The following is a 19248-nucleotide window of genomic DNA, read 5'->3' on the forward strand; positions in this document are numbered from 1 at the left end:
TTTGTAAATTGCCATGTTGTTGTTCAATCTAGCGATAGTAATAATACAATATTTATTTTAGAAGCTGCGAAATGAAGCGATTTTGGACAATATAGCTACAGGCGACCTTGAATGCTCCGGTAGTCTTGTGACTCTCTCGTTAGGTAAATAGATTCACATGGTTACTTGTTGATAGAAGAAAAAAAATCTGGATTATTCAGTATTATATGCAGTAGGTCGATGACTCCTTTTTAAATGAATATAAACTTCTAATTTCATGAAGGGCGCACTTTTAAACGCCCATGAACTGGTGTTCAAATTTATACAACCATTGGAACTTGATCACTCCGAAGTTTCATTTAAGTTCACTTTACGTCAAAAATGAAAGTCGGAATTTCGTATGAGCTACAGTGTGCTTTCCTCTGTTTGTGTTTTCGTGCTATTCTATGTGGATTTAACCATCGAGTGATCCCTGCATGTGATGAAACTGAAGATGTATGTAAATTTGAATTTGACGTTCGATACAAATTCTCCATGGTGCATTATTTTAACGGGTACTCCACTCCCATTGTGGTGAGGAACGGGACATTACTGAAGAGATCGGTGTATAGCAGCGACAAATTTGAACCTCTTACCCCTCAAGGTAATCTCTCTCCCTCTCTCTCTCTCTATCAAAATACAAATGTATATTATATGCATGTAGAAAAAACACTCCTACTGCTGTTAAATTCTCTTATTTTATCACATTATAATCATATTATAATCTTAGGTACCTGCTATGTGGACAGGACCCACTCAAAACCCCGTCGATATGTTGAATTTTTTTGTAACAAAAAATACTCATTATAGACTTTTTTTGGACGGTAGAAAGAATTTGGAAAATCTTCAAAGCAATCGTTCCATACAAAAATAAATGTATATAAAAGTCTGTTAAACATCATTTCTTTTAAAAATCCATCCGACGTTTTAATACTGGGGGGGGGGGGGGGGGGGGGGTTATGGGGTGTCTAGCTGTCCATGTTTACCTGAGATAATAAATTTGTATATCTTGACGAAATACCTTCAAAGACATGACAGTCTTAGTAGTCATGAAAATCAAATTCGAGGAACCCCCGCCTCTATTTATGCCATCAGTTATGGGTGTACAGTTGTTGAATTAAGGAAGTAAATTCAAGTTATATATTGAAGACTGTGTAAAATAAGTCTTCAAGACAGAAATTTTGCATTTAACATTTGAACATAAAATTTTAGATGTTTTTCAAATTAAAAATCGACCTTTATATAAAAGATATAATTATGTATACGCAGTATTAGAACACTTTAATCTATACGGTCTACATGTGCATCTCTACTAATAATATGAGAAATTAAATAATAATAATAAAAAAAGAGATTATTATTATTCTATGGTTATTATTCTATGGTATAGTGGTCAAGGTAGTAAAGCATCAAGCTACATGCATTTTTGGCCTGTAAAAGATATCTTGTGAGGTATAAATGACCATCACATGTCATTGGTGTACCTTAACATGCACTGAGTCACGTACCGCAGTGCAGAAATTATTTCACGTTCTGTTAAAATACGCGACACGTGCATTCGACATTGGTGATGCAACGAACGATATACAGTTCTAAAATATATAATCATAATTTTAAGTTAAAAATATTTTTTATTGTTAGTAACTTAGTGTAAATGACCTATTTCTTAGTATGCCACAGATTTAGTGCTACCCTAACAAAAAATACTATAGTTAATTATAGTTTACTATAGAATCAAAGTTTTTGTACTATAGTAAATCAAAGTATTTTTACTATGGATTTCAGATAGTTATATTTTTTGTTCTTCAATTCATACATGCTCATTTTTTTTTATAGTAAATGAAACTATTATTTATATACATGTATTCACATATAGTTTCCAAATTTTACATAACGTTTGTCGAATTTAATAGATTCTAAGCTTTGGAATCTCAATAAAAGTTAAATGTAAATTAAAGTGTCAAAGTAATTTTTTGTTAGGGTTATAATGTCAATTTTACTACATCTGTTACTTTTACTATCTGTTACCATGCAATCAGGTGATTTTTTTATTCTCTCAATTTTAGACTACAGTATGAAAACTGTCATAAAAAGGGAATGTTTCTGTTATTGATTTAGTAAAAGAATTTGTTGGAGACAAATGGTTTATTAGTAATACTTTGAGAGGGAAACTCAAGAATAACGGAGATATAATTCTCGAAATGTAAGCAATTCAGTTTTGAATATTTGGGAATTAAAAAAAATAAAAAGAATACTTGGAAAATTACTCTTAAACATGCAGGTAGTCGTTCTGGGTTTGTTGTTTTTTTGTTTGTTTTTGTTTTTTTTTTGTTTTGTTTTTTTTTTTTGACAAGTGAGCTACAGATTTATGGATACAATCCAATCTTGTTAAAAAGTTTTCTTAGTTTTCATAATTATTTAAAACCCATGATATGCACGAAAGGAGAAGTACATGAACTGTAATTATAGCAATTGTTGTACTGGGAATATGAGAGTTTGTAAGTAAATACATGTACATCACCCGTCAAAACAACACAGACTCTTACAGTGATTTGTTAAACGGAAATCAAGTATGTAAACTGCGTCATACTTTTAATTCTTACTAAGAATTATGAAAACTTGAACGAGTGATTCTGTTACGGTAAATAAAGTAGAAATTACTACCAAATCAGGACTCAAATGGGCATAACATATTGTATACAACAAAAATAATTACAGACAATACACAATGAAGAGACAGTCTTTGTGCCTGGACACGCACATTAATATTGGTGATATATATTTCCTTATTTTTTTTTTCAAATATCTACTTGATACTGCAAACACGCATGTATTATATTTTACACAATATACATACACATCTGAACACATATATGTACACATGTCACTATAAATAAATAAATTACTTACTTACTTACTTACATGTATTTGATGCATCAATAAGAGGCAGCAAGAGTCGGTGCCAACGGGTATCATAAACAAAATCTACTTCGGCTTCGTCTGTAAAATATACATATTTATGTTATTTATACTATTAATATACTAATTAAGAGATATATTCCGCGATAAAATATTTTCAGATTCTTTTTAAGAAAAGTAAACGTATAGATCTTCCTGTGAATTTATTCACAAGAGTACAATCAACAACTAAACTATATATGCATTTTTTTGTGTTTTTTTTTTTTCAGAACTAGATGAAGTTTTAACTGTCGATGGTGTTTATAGACTTTTGTTTAGCATAAATGGAGAGATGCCGGGTCCACCTATAGTTGTATATGAAGGGCAAGTGGTAAGAGTAATGAATTCATTATGTAAACCAAATTTTATATATGTCTGACTTTCTGTGAAATAATTACTACATGTAAATACTTGTATCTTGTCTCTGGATAGTAGGAAAAAGGATTTCTTCAGCAAAACTTCTCATCGGAATTACTGTTAATAATCAAATGCAAAGCTTTTTTATTTGAAAAAAAAAACCCCGCAATATCTCTATATATTTTTTCATTCCTTCCTTCTGACTCTTACGAAAGTACATTTATTCTATAAAAGTGCGTTTCACTTAAACAGTGTAACAATTAATTTTCAACAATGAGTACATAACTAAATTAGCCATGTACTCATATGCACTAGCAGTTAAAAATTGTATGATAATTAGTGATAAACAATAGATACATAGATGTATATTATCAATGAAATATAAGTCACAGAAATGAATAATAAAAGATCAATTAAATAATAATAAAACTTACATCAACTAATTCTGATGCGTATTTGATAATAATCGATACATAAAGTACATTTATATACGTGTCATGCAATCAAACATATACACTTTTCATGTATTTTTCCTCTTTTTATATACATGTGTATTGTTAATTGTCATTGACTATTAATTTTCTTTCAAAACTTCACTCTTTCAATAATTGTATCTTTTAATAAACACTACATAAATTAAAAAAAATAAATAATTCTTTCCCGTAACTGAAGGTTTTCTCTAAATTCAGTTCCCTTTCGTGTTGAAAATTGTATACAATTTACAAAGCATTTAACTCATGAGTTAAGAAAATGATCATTTTCTTCCCGACTTCAGATCGAGGTCATGGTGAAGAATAGTTTGTCTAATGAAGCGTTCACTATTCACTGGCACGGAATGATCCAGAAAAACACGCCATGGATGGATGGTGCTTCCATGGTTACCCAATGTCCAATCAACTCTGGCGATTCATTTCTGTACAGGTGTGTATCGATCCCAACTCAAATTCCAATATTCTTGCGCTATTCTCTCTCTCTCTCTCTCTCTCTCTATTAAATTACAAAAATAATGTTTCATTGATTTTATCTCAGAAATATTCAAAAATTAGTTATAATGATTACTGGAAAAGAAGTTTTATTAAAAAAAGGCTTTTTTTTTACTGTTACAATCTTTCGTAAGGTACGTATACACTTGTGTTCCCTTCAGGTTTAAGGCTGAACCACGTGGGACCCATTGGTACCACTCCCATCAGGGTACAATGAGAACAGACGGCTTGGCGGGACCTCTTATCGTCCTCCCGCGGGAGGAGCGGCTAGACATACCGGAAGTAGAGGACGACTTTATTCTGATGATCCAGGATTGGAACAGGAACATATCCTCCTTAGAAAGTCATCAGATTCAACATTACAACATGCACTTGTTAGTAATTTAAACATGGACAAGATACATATATTCTGAATGTTTTTAACTTTTCAATATGATAATATAATTAAATAAATGTAATAGCTCCATCCACACTTTGCAAAGGTTGTGTTCCCTTGCGGGGCCATGCAACCAAAAGGTCAAAAGGGAAAGAAACGACAAACATGCATCTCCTCTTTATCCTATCAAACATTTGGGCGTGCTAGGATGAATCCATCGTGTATAAATTTCTTTCAAAGTATGGGTAGCACCATCCTGGGGCAATCAATACACAAAAAGGAAATACTTTTTCCAGCCAAATGACAAAGTTATAAACCAGAAAACTACACAGCTATTTTGAGGATTCTATGGGTTTTTCCCCAAAGATGACTTCCAAAGGACACAATTTTTGAAAAGTGTGGATTCAACTATCTGAAAAGAGTGTTCTAGGAGTATTCTTGTATTATGCCTATTTGAATATTAAATTCATTTCTTCCATTAAAGGATAAACACTGTGATAATTCTGCAAATCTTTAAGGCATTTCTAACATATTTTATGATATGGCAGATACACCAATGATTTTAATTGTACAAATGACTGTTACCTACCCACCCACACTGCGGATGGGACTAATATGGGCGTAGTACCATTCCACTCGGGACTCATTAACGGAAAAGGTAGGACTTCTCTTTCATTTACCTTCAACTCTAACCCCCCCCCCCCCCAAAAAAAAAATCCTCGTAAACTAAAATTAACTTTAGTGAATCAATATATCAAAGCATTTACAATAGAAAATCAAATATCAAAGGGTTTACAATTATACACTGTAGTAAGTGAATTAGTCAAAGTATGTACATGTATATACAAAATGTAATGTACTAAAGTAAATCTTAGTATAAACAATTTTACAATTATTAAATCAAAGTATGAAGGTTTTTACAGTCACAGAATCAAAGTATCATTTTTTTTTTTTTTTTTTTTTTTTTTACAAAACTAGTACAGTAATTTAAAGTATCAAGGGTTTAGCAATTATAGTAAGTCAAGGCATCAAAATTTTAAATTAAGTAAATCAAAATATTTTAAGATTACGAAATTAAATTGTTATATTTCATAAATGTCAACTCTAATAAAGATATCTTTTAACATTTAAAGAAAATTACTTGTTTTTTTTTAAATATCATTACCAGACATATATGTTCTACCATTGATACAGAATTGAAGAGAAAAAATAATTCTATAAATCTAAACAAAGGTTCCGAAGTATTTTTATGGTAAATTAAAGTTTCATCATAATAGTAAAGTTTCAAATTGTCATAGTAAATCACATTAAAATATCAAAGCATTAAAAAATAAACAATAGTTAACTTTAGTAAGATGTAAAATATAGTAAATTCTTTTTAGGAAAGTATTCATAAATGATAAATAGAAGTAGAAGAATTTATAGATTGTGTGTGTTTAGTTTGTATCTAGTATGTCAATCTACATCGTATATTGATCCCATGCTACTTTATAATAAAGTAAATTTCTATAAACATTCAGATCTTGCGCCAAAAGGCAGTCTTCTTTTTCACAGATTTGCAGATATATTAACGTGTTTGTTAAAATAGTTATGATCGACGTAATGTATACCTATATTGAAATTAACATTATTTTCATTTCCATTTCGCATAAAAGCTTATCACTATTTTTTTTTATTGTGCAACTATATAAAAGAGTCTTTTAACAGGTCACTATTACCCACATAAGTCATATAATCCATTAATTCCGGAACTTCCCATAGAGACATTTAAGGTGAAACCTGACAAGTACTATCGCTTCCGGGTCATCAACGCCGCCATGATGTTTTCTTTCCGGTTCTCAGTTGACGAAGTATAATCTTTTTCTAAAGCTTTAATTACACTGTGTTGTGCTCATTCTTATTAGGTATAATGTGCATTCATTTGATAAAATAATGGTCTAACCATAAAAAATCCCAATTTACTTGTAACTGCAGAGAGAAAGTGTTTTTCAATAATATTAAAATTTGAGATATGAAAAAAAACGTTGAATTTATCAAGCTAATTTTGTTAGAAATAATTGGCTAACTAATTTATTCTTAATTTTTACCGTCATATTATTTAAGTTACTCTTTTGAATTGAAGCACATGATCCATGTTATTTCTACCGACGGAAATGACGTAGAGATGGAGACTGCGCAGTCAGTGATCATTTCTAGCGGTGAACGTTTTGACATCTTGGTAAAAACAGATGGGGACCCTAGAAAGAACTACTACATTCGTGCAGAAACAACTGAAGTTAAAAACAGACATAATGTAAGTTATGGTTGATTTACATGCGGAACTAGATAAGCATTGAAACTTCACTATACCGATAAAAAGTGGAAAGATAAGGCCAACTGTAAAATAATGTTTGCTTGCCCTCTCCCGACCCAGGATGAAAAATTTGGGTCGGTAGGTACATGTAGGTGGTGAATTTTTTTCCTAGAAAATTTCAACATCAATCCTGAATTTTTAAAATATATTTTCCGGAATGCATAAAAAATAATTGCTTCCTTGAGGTTAAATAAAGTTTTGAGTCGGGCCTTTTTCAGCCAGTCGATCGGAAGAGGGCAACCAAACAATTTTTTAAAGATGGCCTTAGCTAAAATTTTATTTATCACCAAAGAGCATTACTGGTACATGTAATTGACAATATTTTGACGGTCTGATATTCCTCCATACACGATAGCACTTTAATTTGTTACATGCATTATTTTATGAGGTTTTTTTTCTGATATGAAAATGTTAACTTGAAGTATGTTCTTGGTGAATATACGTGGGGAATACATTATTTTTCAAAACTGTTCATTTTCTAGAGCCGTTTTACCACAAAAATCTTTTTGAGGAAAAGCAAAAGCACGTGTTCTTTTTTGTTCTGTTTGTTGGTGCTGATTGGTCAGCAATATGTTCATGTATATGAAGTACATGTATATTCATAGCAACTTTCAGTTTTCATTTATCTTCCGGACCTGTTACTTTTCTGACACATTTCTCTTGCTTTTGATGAGAATTTGACTATGAATGATGTACTCAAATGTTTGAAACAGTTTGCTTCTCACGTATCAAAGAAAATAGATGATCAAATTTAGATGAAAAGCCATTTTCCAGAAAACATCAATATCAGCAACTATAAAAGAAGGAATCTTTGATCTTAAATATTAACGAAATTGAAAGATGAAGACCTTGTAGTAAAAAAAAATATTCCTGCATCAGATTCGAGAACGTTTACCGAAAATAGATGATCAAATTTAGATGAAAAGCCATTTTCCAGAAAACATCAATATCAGCAACTATAAAAGAAGGAATCTTTGATCTTAAATATTAACGAAATTGAAAGATGAAGACCTTGTAGTAAAAAAAAATTCCTGCATCAGATTCGAGAACGTTTACCGAAAAATACGTTAACATATTGATTTTCAGCAAAGTCCCTGATGTATCAGTTTTGGTATTTTTGATCCTTACAAGAATATTTGATACATATTTTATGCCTTGAATGACATTTCATCTAAATATGTAAAAAAAAGAATTAAAACTGTCGCTTAATTTTACATTTAATGGTAAATCTGATTGTCTAGACATATTTGTATTTACATGCGCACACCTCTATCGCTCCCATCCATTAATTACGAGCACCTACACAAGAAGAGTTATATATCTTTGTTAAAAAAGTATTTTAAGAGCATTGCATAGGCAATGCTGAGTAACCTTTTGGCATGGGTTGTCAAAAAATCATGAAATTTTATACTGTAACTCACAAAACAAACAAAAATAAATCATCTCTTGCAAACGCTTAGAAAAAAAAAACTGACAAGACAGACAGAAAAACAAACATAAGGACAATAATTTATAGTAAAAAAATGTTATTGTAAGTTATCTTTCATGTATATGAAACACCCTTCTCGAAGTTTTCTGAGTCACCGAGATTAATTTTAGGAGGAAATTTATCCTGGAAGGACTTTGGCTGTTTTAAGATATGAGGATGCACCCGAGGAATTGCCAAAGACCACACGCCATGAGTGTACAAGAGAAAGAGTGTGTAAAGTCCTCAATTGTCCATTTGAGTAAGTGATCTATGCAATGCAAATACAGGAGTAAATATTATCTGGACTTTGTCATGGTAGATCCACTGAGTACATGTATGTAACACTTATTTGATTAAAGTTCTTTGGTCCTCTAATAAGAGAAGTAACGCTCACTAATATAAATGCTTATTATTCTTGAATAAAACTACCAAGTAAATAGGGCATTTCTTTCATGTTTTGCCCCACAAGATATGCTGAAATTTTTATGCATAATAATAGATAAGATTTCCTTTAAAAGGTTTTTAATGATAAAGCAAGAAGTGAGGGACAAAGATTTTTAGTCATAATTGGTAAAAAAAAAATGAAAAGCGGAGAGCGCATGCTAAGATTGAGCAATGACAATGATTTGCTGTACACATGTATAGTTAGATAAATCCTTTTTTTTTTATTTTGACCATTTTTACAGACTATGAAACTGTTTTCACTTTGTTTATTTCTTTGTTTTGCAGACTGTACCCTGCAGATGCTAATATCATGTGCATGTCCACTGCTGACTTCCGGTCCACACAGGAAATGGTCAGTAGACAACCGGTTCCAATGCCACCAAGGGGTGAGGAAATTCGGGAGGATTTCCTTAACTTTCACTATGCTGGTATGTTTTTACTATATAAAGGATTTTTTGTCCATATATTATACATGTAACTTATGCAGCATATGGATTGTAGTAGTGCTTGCATTTCAGAATAGTCTTATCAGAAATATATGAACATATTTTCTTAATTTTTTTTTTGGTACGTACTATTTTTGTAGTATGAACTATTTTTCGTACAGGTATCAAATTTAATGTCTAAATTTCAACTACATGTAAATGAAAAATTAACAAAATTATAGGATCTTTAAACTTACCTTAAAATTGCCTGTCTTAGAATTTTTTATGTACATGTATACAGGGTTTGTTTTTTTGTCTCATACTTCACAAAGTAAATAACCGAATTGAAAACAGGAATTATTCATAATTTTTTTTATCAGTTAGTTATGTGCAAAATTAATTCAAAGTTTGACTGTTTCAAAATAAGACTGGCAAAAAATAACGCTGTTATATAACATAAAATGCCATCACAAAGCACAAAATTGATGGATGCTTTATTATATGGAACACTAAATTAAATATACGTGTATTCAAATATTTGTAACAGTTAACCTATCTCTACATAAATTGAAGGTATAGGTATGATTTGATATAACAAAGTTCGAAATGAACTAAAGATAGAATGATGTAAATAATGAATATTTTATATCTATCTCGAATTCTTGTTATATGTGCCTGTCGTCCATGGAATTATACATGTACGTTTCTTCAAATCAAAGGGTTGTACTTTTTTCAAATGAATTAAATATACAGTGTAGGTATAATTCAATTTTACACATAGTGCATTAAGAAATAAGTACTTTTGATTTTAACATACATTTGAATATGTTAATTTTGCGTTCCATAATCCATACGTGTACATGGAATTTGCCAGTGCTCGAGGAATTTGCCAATGCTCAATCTTACAGCAACAAAAGGTGGGGGGGGGGGGCATCTAAAGGAAAATTTACTATAGCAAAATACTATACTCAGAAAAAGTGGAGGAGGAGCCCCCCCCCCCCCCATGCCCAACCCGCTTTCTACGGGCCTGATCTTGAAATAGTTGAAACTAGCGGTCTCCAAATAAATACAGTCAGTATGTCGGGGCCACAAAAGGGGATCGAAGTTTAACATAGGAATATATAGGAAATGTCTATAAAAATGTTCCTTTCAAAATCAGCAAAGCCATGATAAGTCATATTAGAATAGAAGTATCCTCAGGTAGTGTTGATTCAAGTTTGTTCCAATCATGACCCCTGGGGGCAAGACAAGGCCACAACAGGGGTCAAAGTCTACCATAGGTATTTATAGGGAATATCTTTAAAAATCTTCTCAAGAACAGCTAAGACATTATTAGTCATATTAATACAGAAGTATCTTCAGGCAGTGTAAATTCAAGATTTGTTCAAATCATGACCCCTGGGGGGTAAGGCGGGGCCACAACAGTTGGTCAACGTGTTACATAGGAATATATAGGTGTAATGGTTAAGGGTCATTTGAGTAGAACTCATTGAAGACTTCAAAAAGTGGAATGAACTGACAACCATTGGAATGGACTAGCCAAAGTGTATATAAGGCAAAGCTTGGGGAAAACGGGCATTCAGAAACTAGCTGAAGCAGTTGGACGTTGAATCAGCAATAAAGATGTTAATAAAAGTTCTAAAACCAGTGGCAAGTATCCTAGGGAATTGATGTTAACTATCTGAAGAAGATTGAGACACCTGGTTCTTATCTATCAATGGGAACCTAGGGGAGAAACACAGTGCAAGTAGTACGCACCTTACTCAGTCTCTAAATAAGAGAAAATTCAAGTACTGTGTGATATACCCTCAGACAGAGCTGTCTTAATGATCATTCCAATCATTAACTCAGACAGAGTGAAAGGAAAACCTATACATCTCTTGTAAGAACCTGATCATACACGTTAAATAGGAAATGTCTTTATAATCCTCTTTTTAAAAACAGCCAAGCCATTATTAGTCATCTTTATGACACCCCAGGCTTTGGGGGCACAGCAGAGGGTCAACGTTTTTTAAAAGAATATACAGAAATCATCTTGAAAAAATCTTCTGCTCAAGAACAGCAAAACCATGAGTAGTCATATTATAATAGAAGCATTATCAAATTTGTTCAAATTTAGGGTGATAGGGTGGGGCCGCAATGAGCAATCAGAGCACATAAGGAAAAAAAATCTTTAAAATTCTCCTGTATAAGAACAGCAAAGCCATGACTGGTAATATTGATATTGAAACTATCCTGAGATAGTGTAAATTTAAGTCCGTTCCGTTCAATACTGAACTGATTTCTGCTTCTTCCATGCCCATGTGCTCAGGTGAGCGATGTGGTCCATGGGCCTCTTGTTAAAAAGATATCAACGTTTTATACAGAAATAAAGGAAAAAATACTATTGTAAATAAGTAGTATATAAAAATAATTAAATAAATAAATATATGTGGTTACGTAAAATATATATAAAACTGTATAATTTATTTAATTTGGAACTATATTTTTTAGCAATTAGGACGTAAGCACATAATTTTGTCATGATATGAAAACATTCTTTAAAAAATTAAACATGGATTCAAGTCTTTAAAAATCTCTTGACAGATGATACAGTAATTTCTGATACATGTCGTACAAAAAGATCGTCACATCTTTTGACCTTAAGCTATCGAGTATATGAATCCAACACCAAATAATTAATTAAATAAAGTTTTCGTGTTTCGTGACTGTAATTGAAATCTTGTTATTATCGGTAATTACATATGATATAAACACACGGAGAGTGTATTAGAGGTACATTGTATTATTTTGTAATATTTTGAAATAAGTAAGTCAAGATAATGAGGGTTTTTTTATATACTTTAGTCTACATTCTAATAATTGGATAAAATATCATTTATACTACATTATTATATATAGCCAACAGAAGCAAAAAAAAAAAAAAAATCTGACTACTATCATTAATGACATTTGTAAAGTGAATATATACCTTACAGATTCTATTTAAGGACCCCAAAATTAAAGAAATCTGTAAAATAGTTTGTGCAGGCTTAATCATAACATTTTACCATAAAATTCACCTATCAATGCAGCCTTATTCTTTTCATTATTCCCAAATTTATACCTTAAAAAGTTTATATCTACATGTATATTGAAATTCAATTCAAAAACATGAAGACCTTTGACCTTGAATAATACATTAGCAACATTGTTTTGACAATGTATGATTTATCACATGTGTACTCCTTCATACGGTGGATATCGGTCATATAACATCGTTTTGATATTAATAGTTGTGACGTCACAATATGGTATGCGTGAAAGTTATAAAGTCAAATTAAGCTATGTGTTAAACATATGATAAAAACAATCTCTCATGATTTATGGTGTGATAGGATTTTTATTCAGATCTTGCGTTTTTTATCCTCTCGTCAAGGATAAATAACCACACAACTCGTTGGATAAAAATCATATCAAATCATAAACCACGGTATATCCTATATAAGGCCGTATTTATTTAAGGAATGTTTTTAAGTTTTGTGTGAGTTATTGGTGTGTAAATCACACAGACTTGTCACGTAGGCATATTTCATGAAGCGCGCTACACACCAATAATTCACACAAAACTTAAAAACATTCCTTATATTTACATTTTACAAGTTTAAAAGCACCAATAATATACTCAATATTTGAATTTCTTGCTGCCCTATATCGTTACATTTTTATTTACGTCTCTGTAGCCTCATTGTGACGTCACTTTAGCGCGAGTTTCATCGTGTATATTTCTACGCGTGAGTATACACAAAAATGACTTTCAAATCAATTTCACAGTTGGCTTAGTAGAAAAACACAGCAAATGTAAATATATAAATTTATTTTCTACTTCACTCTGTTCATCCGCAAATAAAACATTTCTTTTCTAACTCATAATAACAAATCAAGAATATATTAACTTACAATGTTTATTAGATATGAGTCATGTACCCAGCTCTGATTTAACATAATATTTCGCGTAATCTTTCCTATGATATACAATATTAAAATATTAAGATTAAGTCTTCTTGCATTGTCTCCCTCTAAATGGTAGTGTGAATTAATTTTAATGACGATGTACAAGGTAAATAGCGTTATAGGTACCTATAATATACAATCCAAATATATAATCTCATGATATATTCTTCTCATTAAAATTATGCTGCAAATTCTGGACATCCTAAACTACAATGAAAAATATATTATAAACAACTTACAAATAAACAAAAAAATGTGTTCGATATCAATATTCATGGCATTGTCGCTATATATAGCTGAGTACTAACTCCAATGACCAAAGCACTCTGAGACCGGATTTAAATACTCTTGACCTAAGCACACAAAAATAAGTGCACAAAAACATTACGCTTTACATTTATAATATTATGAAAACGAAAAGAAATTTAAGTCCCCACCATAAAACGTCCGAGTCAATAAGCGATCTTTCGGGACATTTACTTGTGAAGTAACATATCTATCACTCAAGTATTTAAAGTACAGTGATACGAAAGTGTGCTAGTCTCGATAATACAGAGATCTAGAACATTATGAATTTTGAAATGGACAATTAAGATAGTGTGATTAGATTAGATTATATTCAGAAGAAACCGTTAAATCGTTAAATTACCAACTCTTCCCTTCTGAATTTGCATGACGCAGTTGCCGAACATATACTCAATAATAGTTGCTGTAAATATCCATTACTTAGTCAGCTTAATCAGCTTACATCTAATGGTAAAACTAATGCCGTATGTCTTCAAAATGAAGATGAACAATATACATGTAAGATGATAAATTTTGATTTTTGTTACTTTAAAAAAAAGACTTGAGTATTGTTAACAATTTTAAGACTATATGTATTTCTAGCAGGTTTTGTTAAAATTTAGTTTATTGAAATAAGGATAAATAAAAAAATAAGTTTGAATAAAAATCTATCTGACAAAACGTACCCCTTTGAACCATGAGCAAAATAATGCAAACATTGATAAATTTGTTTCAGTAACAAAATTTTAAATATATTTATGGTATACTTATTCCTTACTTCAAGGTTCTTTAATGTTATTAAAAAGAAAATTTAAAAAAATCAGAACTGAAGATATAATGCCTTGAATGTTTGGCTAAATAGGCCAGTTCAAATGACATGTTTATGATAAAGTTTATTATTTTCAGGAGATTCCCTACATCTAATAAATATTTACAAAAGTCAGTACCATCTGAAAAGAACACGAAGTGTTTTCTAGCGGGGGCTTTCGTTTTACAAGCATGTTAATGTCATTTATACGTACTTCTTCTGCGTGTTAGTGCTAAAACACTGTCTATTGTCCAATTACTGGTCTCCTTAATTACTAAATACGACCATTTGATATTGTTAAGTGTCAGTGTTTCCAAAGCAATTTAAGAGACTTTTTTTCACTTATAGCCATCAATAAAAAATGCACGCTACATACTTTCCACTTAAGAGATAAAGAAAAGTGGATTTTCATATAAGTGCACACATGCAGGTGCGTGATAATTAATTCCGAAAAGTTGACATTTATATTAATGCAAATGTTTCAGGTAAGAAAGGAAGTCCTTTCATGGCTGCCATTAATGGGTATAAGTTCGAATTCCCCACCTGCCCCCCTCAGGTAAGTGTTTTGCATTGAAAAAGAAAGTGTTACTTACCTCTACAAATTGTTACTTACCTCTACAAATTGTTACTTACATGTATCTCTACAAATTATTACTTACATGTATCTCTACAAATTGTTAATTACCTCTACAAATTGTTACTTACCTCTACAAATTGTTACTTACATGTATCTCTACAAATTGTTACTTAAATGTGCCTCTACAAATTGTTACTTACATGTATCTCTTCAAATTGTTCCTTACCTTTACAAATTGTTAATTATCTTTAAAAATTGTTAATTACCTCTACAAATTGTTACTTACATGTATCTCTACAAATTGTTACTTAAATGTGCCTCTACAAATTGTTACTTACATGTATCTCTACAAATTGTTCCTTACCTTTACAAATTGTTAATTATCTTTAAATATTGTTAATTACCTCTACAAATTATTACTTACAGGTACCTCTACAAATTGTTAATTACATGTATCTCTACAAATTGTTACTTACCTCTACAAATTGTTACTTACCTCTACAAATTGTTAATTACATGTACCTCTACAAATTGTTACTTACATGTATCTCTACAAATTGTTTATTACATGTATCTCTACAAACTGTTAATTACCTCTACAAATTGTTAATTACCTCTACAAATTGTTACTTACATGTACCTCTACAAATTGTTACTTACATGTACCTCTACAAATTGTTAATTACATGTATCTCTACAAATTGTTACTTCTACAAATTGTTACTTACATGTATCTCTACAAATTGTTACTTACCTCTTCAAATTGCTACAGATAACATATGACCCACCAGCGCGCACCTGTTTCAATGACTGCCAGGACCACGACTGCGAGGCTTATTGTGAATGTACTCATACCCTCAAATACGATCAGCTACCACTGAACGCAGGAGTACAGATGGTCCTAGTTAATAAAGGTTAGTCAATTTTCATCTTTGAATTGAATAAGAAACAAATAAATAGAAACACAAACGATGTAGATGTAATAAGCAAAAAATATCTAAAATCTCTTGGGTAATTACAAAGGTAATGTTAGCAAATACATTGGTTTGATTAGGAATTGATTAGAGTGGTGATTCTATCCAGTGTAGAAAAAAAAGAAATAGAAAAAATATGTGACGAATGAAGATTATTCTCATCTTCTGATTAATGAAAAAATGAGATTCTTTTCTGATAAAAATTAAGAATACCTGTTATTAAGCAAGGTATAAATAACGTGCTTAACTTCAGATACATTTATTGGTGCTACAAATCACCCCATTCACATACATGGCCATCACGTTCACATCCTTAAGATTGGCTACCCGGAAGTGGACCACGAAACTGGATTAATTGTGAATGACACACCCGACATTAGATGTGCAGGGAAAGATTGTAAATATCCGAGCTGGATACGTGACGATTGGGCAGGAGGGAATGCCCCAGGTCTTAATCTTAAGAATCCTCCATTAAAAGACACTGTTGTGGTACCACGAAAGGGTTATGTTGTGCTGCGATTTCCTCTTGATAACCCGGGTAAGCCTACATAAAAAAATACTCATTATGTACATCGCAAACTTTCTATTGCTTGAACTTATATTCAAAATGAACAGTATGATCTTCTTATCAATAAAACAATACATGTACAATGTAGGATACTGGTACATGCATTGTCATATGGAGGCCCACCAACTTGAGGGGATGACCATGATTATCAAGGAGGGTCTTCATTCTGACCAGAAGAAACCTCCCAAGAATTTCCCAACCTGTGGGGATTATACATGGTCATTCGACGAATATGAGGATATTGTCAACAGCCCTACCGTTGGACTAGGAGCAGTGTTAAAAAATGGCGCACAGAGTGGTAAGGGAAACCATTTGTATTCCAGAATTTTACTTAGGTACAAGTAAGAAATGCTTGAAGTTAAAAAATTTTCCACATTTGATGTAATTCTTTTATTTTAAAAAATATATTGTCAACATTTGTATAAAATTTTACTTACTGTAGCGAATAAAGAAGTGATTACGATATAAATTATGAAACCAATTCTGTAATTCAACAACGTAGAAGGTTTACTTCGATAATCACCAAAATTTAAATGCAGAACATTAAGAAAAATCATCGTTAAATTAATATTTTTCTGGCCTTTTCTATCATATTATAATTTTAATTCACTTCAGTTAAAGTCCTCAACCTTTCAGTCAAGCTCACAATTTACAAATCCGTTGACGATATCGAAATCTTCAGCTTAAACATTTAAAGTGTACACAGCGACAAACATTTTTGATGCATTTTAACTATTGTAAGTTTTTATTTTTTTCTGTTTATAACATCTGGCTGAAATCAAAAGTTTGAAGTCAAAATTAATGTTCATGTTTGTTTTAGAATACACCAAAGAATCAGCTACAGGGGACCAGTCCACGGATGCCCAGAGTTACGCGTCACAGACAACTGTTACTATTTTGATTGTCGCCCTTTCTGCCACGGTTCTCTGCCTTGTGGTAGTCCTCATCAAATTAGTTCGATGTAACCCTACACAGATCATTGTGCGCAGAGAATCGTACAACGAAGGAGTCAAATCCCTTTCCTCCAAACTAAATGGGACCGACAGGCAACCATTGCTGTCTTCTAGACCCAAAGTAACAGAAATAGAAATATGATAGGAACTCTCTAATGTTAATCTTACTCGATGATTTTGAATCTCTACAAGTAAATTTAAATAATTATCCCCCCCCCTGGCTGCCAGTCATGTATTTACTGTTTTCTTTATGTCAAAACATAGAAAAATTGCCCAAAGATCGACTTGAATCGAAAAATTGTGTGATTGCGTATTACTTGTAACTGTTAAATCTGGCATTAGACAAAGGTGAGGAGAAATTTGCTTTTCACCCGAAAGGAATGGGGTATGGATGGTTTCCTTAACAATTATAAATTTTAATTTGTTCTTCTCCAGATAACCTCCCTTTTTTGGTACAATTGACAGATTCTGAAATTTTATTAAACTGAGAAGTTCACTCTTGTTGTCCTCTGTATACAGTTACATGTAGCATAATGAAATGATAAATAATATATACCTGTATTATTTAGATAGACAATCTAACTTAGACTGTTTGAATACCAATTTATGATTTTTTTTCTCATTTATGGCTAAAGATGATGATGCACAAAAATACAAAAATAGAGAGCCATTGTGTTTTAATTTCTATGGTATGAAATGTGCAATATGTGAATTATGAATCATTTGAAGACAGGGCAATCTTTTACCATCCTCCTACGCAGCAAAAGCGGAAGAATAAAATGTTCCTTAATTTGTTATTCATATATGTCTTGTTTATCACAAGAAGCATTTTGAAAAGCAATTGTCAAACGCTTTTAAGTTAGTATGCATTTCATCAATTTGAAAACTTGAATTTTATATTTTTTCTATCTTCCGCTAAGCTTGTTGCCGTACTAACGATATAAAACAAGAATTTTTGTTTTCCGTCAGATTGCATTTTACTGTACTGGAAGTGTAAAATTAATTGTATTAAAATGCTAAAAAATCTTTTTAGATTTTATAATTAGAAGTACGAAATATATGGAGATAACGAAAGGTATTCAAACTCAAGAGTCCATTCAAACAATACAAATCAGGAGCAGAGCAAACATCAGAGATGGGATCAGGTGCCATGGAGGAGTGAGCATCCCCTGCCGACCGGTCACATCCGCCGTAAGCTCATTGTCATGATCGGGAAATGAGGAAAAATCCATCGACAATTTAGTGTGTAAATAATGGTCTAACAACTAGTATGAAAAACGGCAGTCAGCATTTGACTTATTGATAGATTGTACTTGCTGACAAGGTCATTTTATCGACCATAGAACTTACATGAATGGATATCTTTTTTTCTTACTTGACAAATCTGCATTTTGTCTGATAGAGCAGGCCATTAGCTCGGCCTAGAAGCTGTTGCAGATCTGGTGAAATAGTGGAAATAGTCCACCGACTTTTCAAAATTTAGACTGTCCCTGTGTCACAAGCTGAGCCCAATATGCAAGTTGTATGCGTTTTCATTTTAAGAGCCTCAAATGCCTCAAGGGACTAGAACATGATAATTTTGTGTAGAGAGAGCTAAGAATTTCCAGTTCACATTTTATTATTAGCTCACCGTAATAGTGAGCTCAGTAGTTCACTAATATGGAAATGTCAGCCAAACGAAATAGAAAATGTCTTTTGGCACCAGAGA

At 31.7% G+C, this 19248-nt stretch overlaps 1 protein-coding gene across 1 annotated transcript; it reads left to right on the plus strand.

Annotated features, from left to right (window-relative positions):
- The first annotated feature begins 209 nt into the window (after positions 1-209).
- Positions 210-18566, plus strand: LOC133188376 (uncharacterized). The gene is made up of 14 exons (XM_061323764.1): positions 210-622; positions 3207-3307; positions 4109-4254; positions 4478-4690; positions 5241-5350; positions 6400-6542; positions 6815-6985; positions 8645-8772; positions 9243-9385; positions 14954-15024; positions 15818-15959; positions 16273-16557; positions 16676-16885; positions 17408-18566. Exons 1-14 carry the CDS (start codon positions 361-363, stop codon positions 17680-17682), a joined length of 2400 nt encoding a protein of 799 aa, XP_061179748.1. The 5' UTR covers positions 210-360; the 3' UTR covers positions 17683-18566.
- The last annotated feature ends 682 nt before the right edge of the window (positions 18567-19248 follow it).

Source organism: Saccostrea echinata, unplaced genomic scaffold, assembly GCF_033153115.1.
Source record: "Saccostrea echinata isolate AGI-Se365-2 ecotype Australia unplaced genomic scaffold, CSIRO_AGI_Sech_v1 ptg000016l, whole genome shotgun sequence".
Taxonomy (NCBI): Eukaryota; Metazoa; Mollusca; class Bivalvia; order Ostreida; family Ostreidae; genus Saccostrea; species Saccostrea echinata.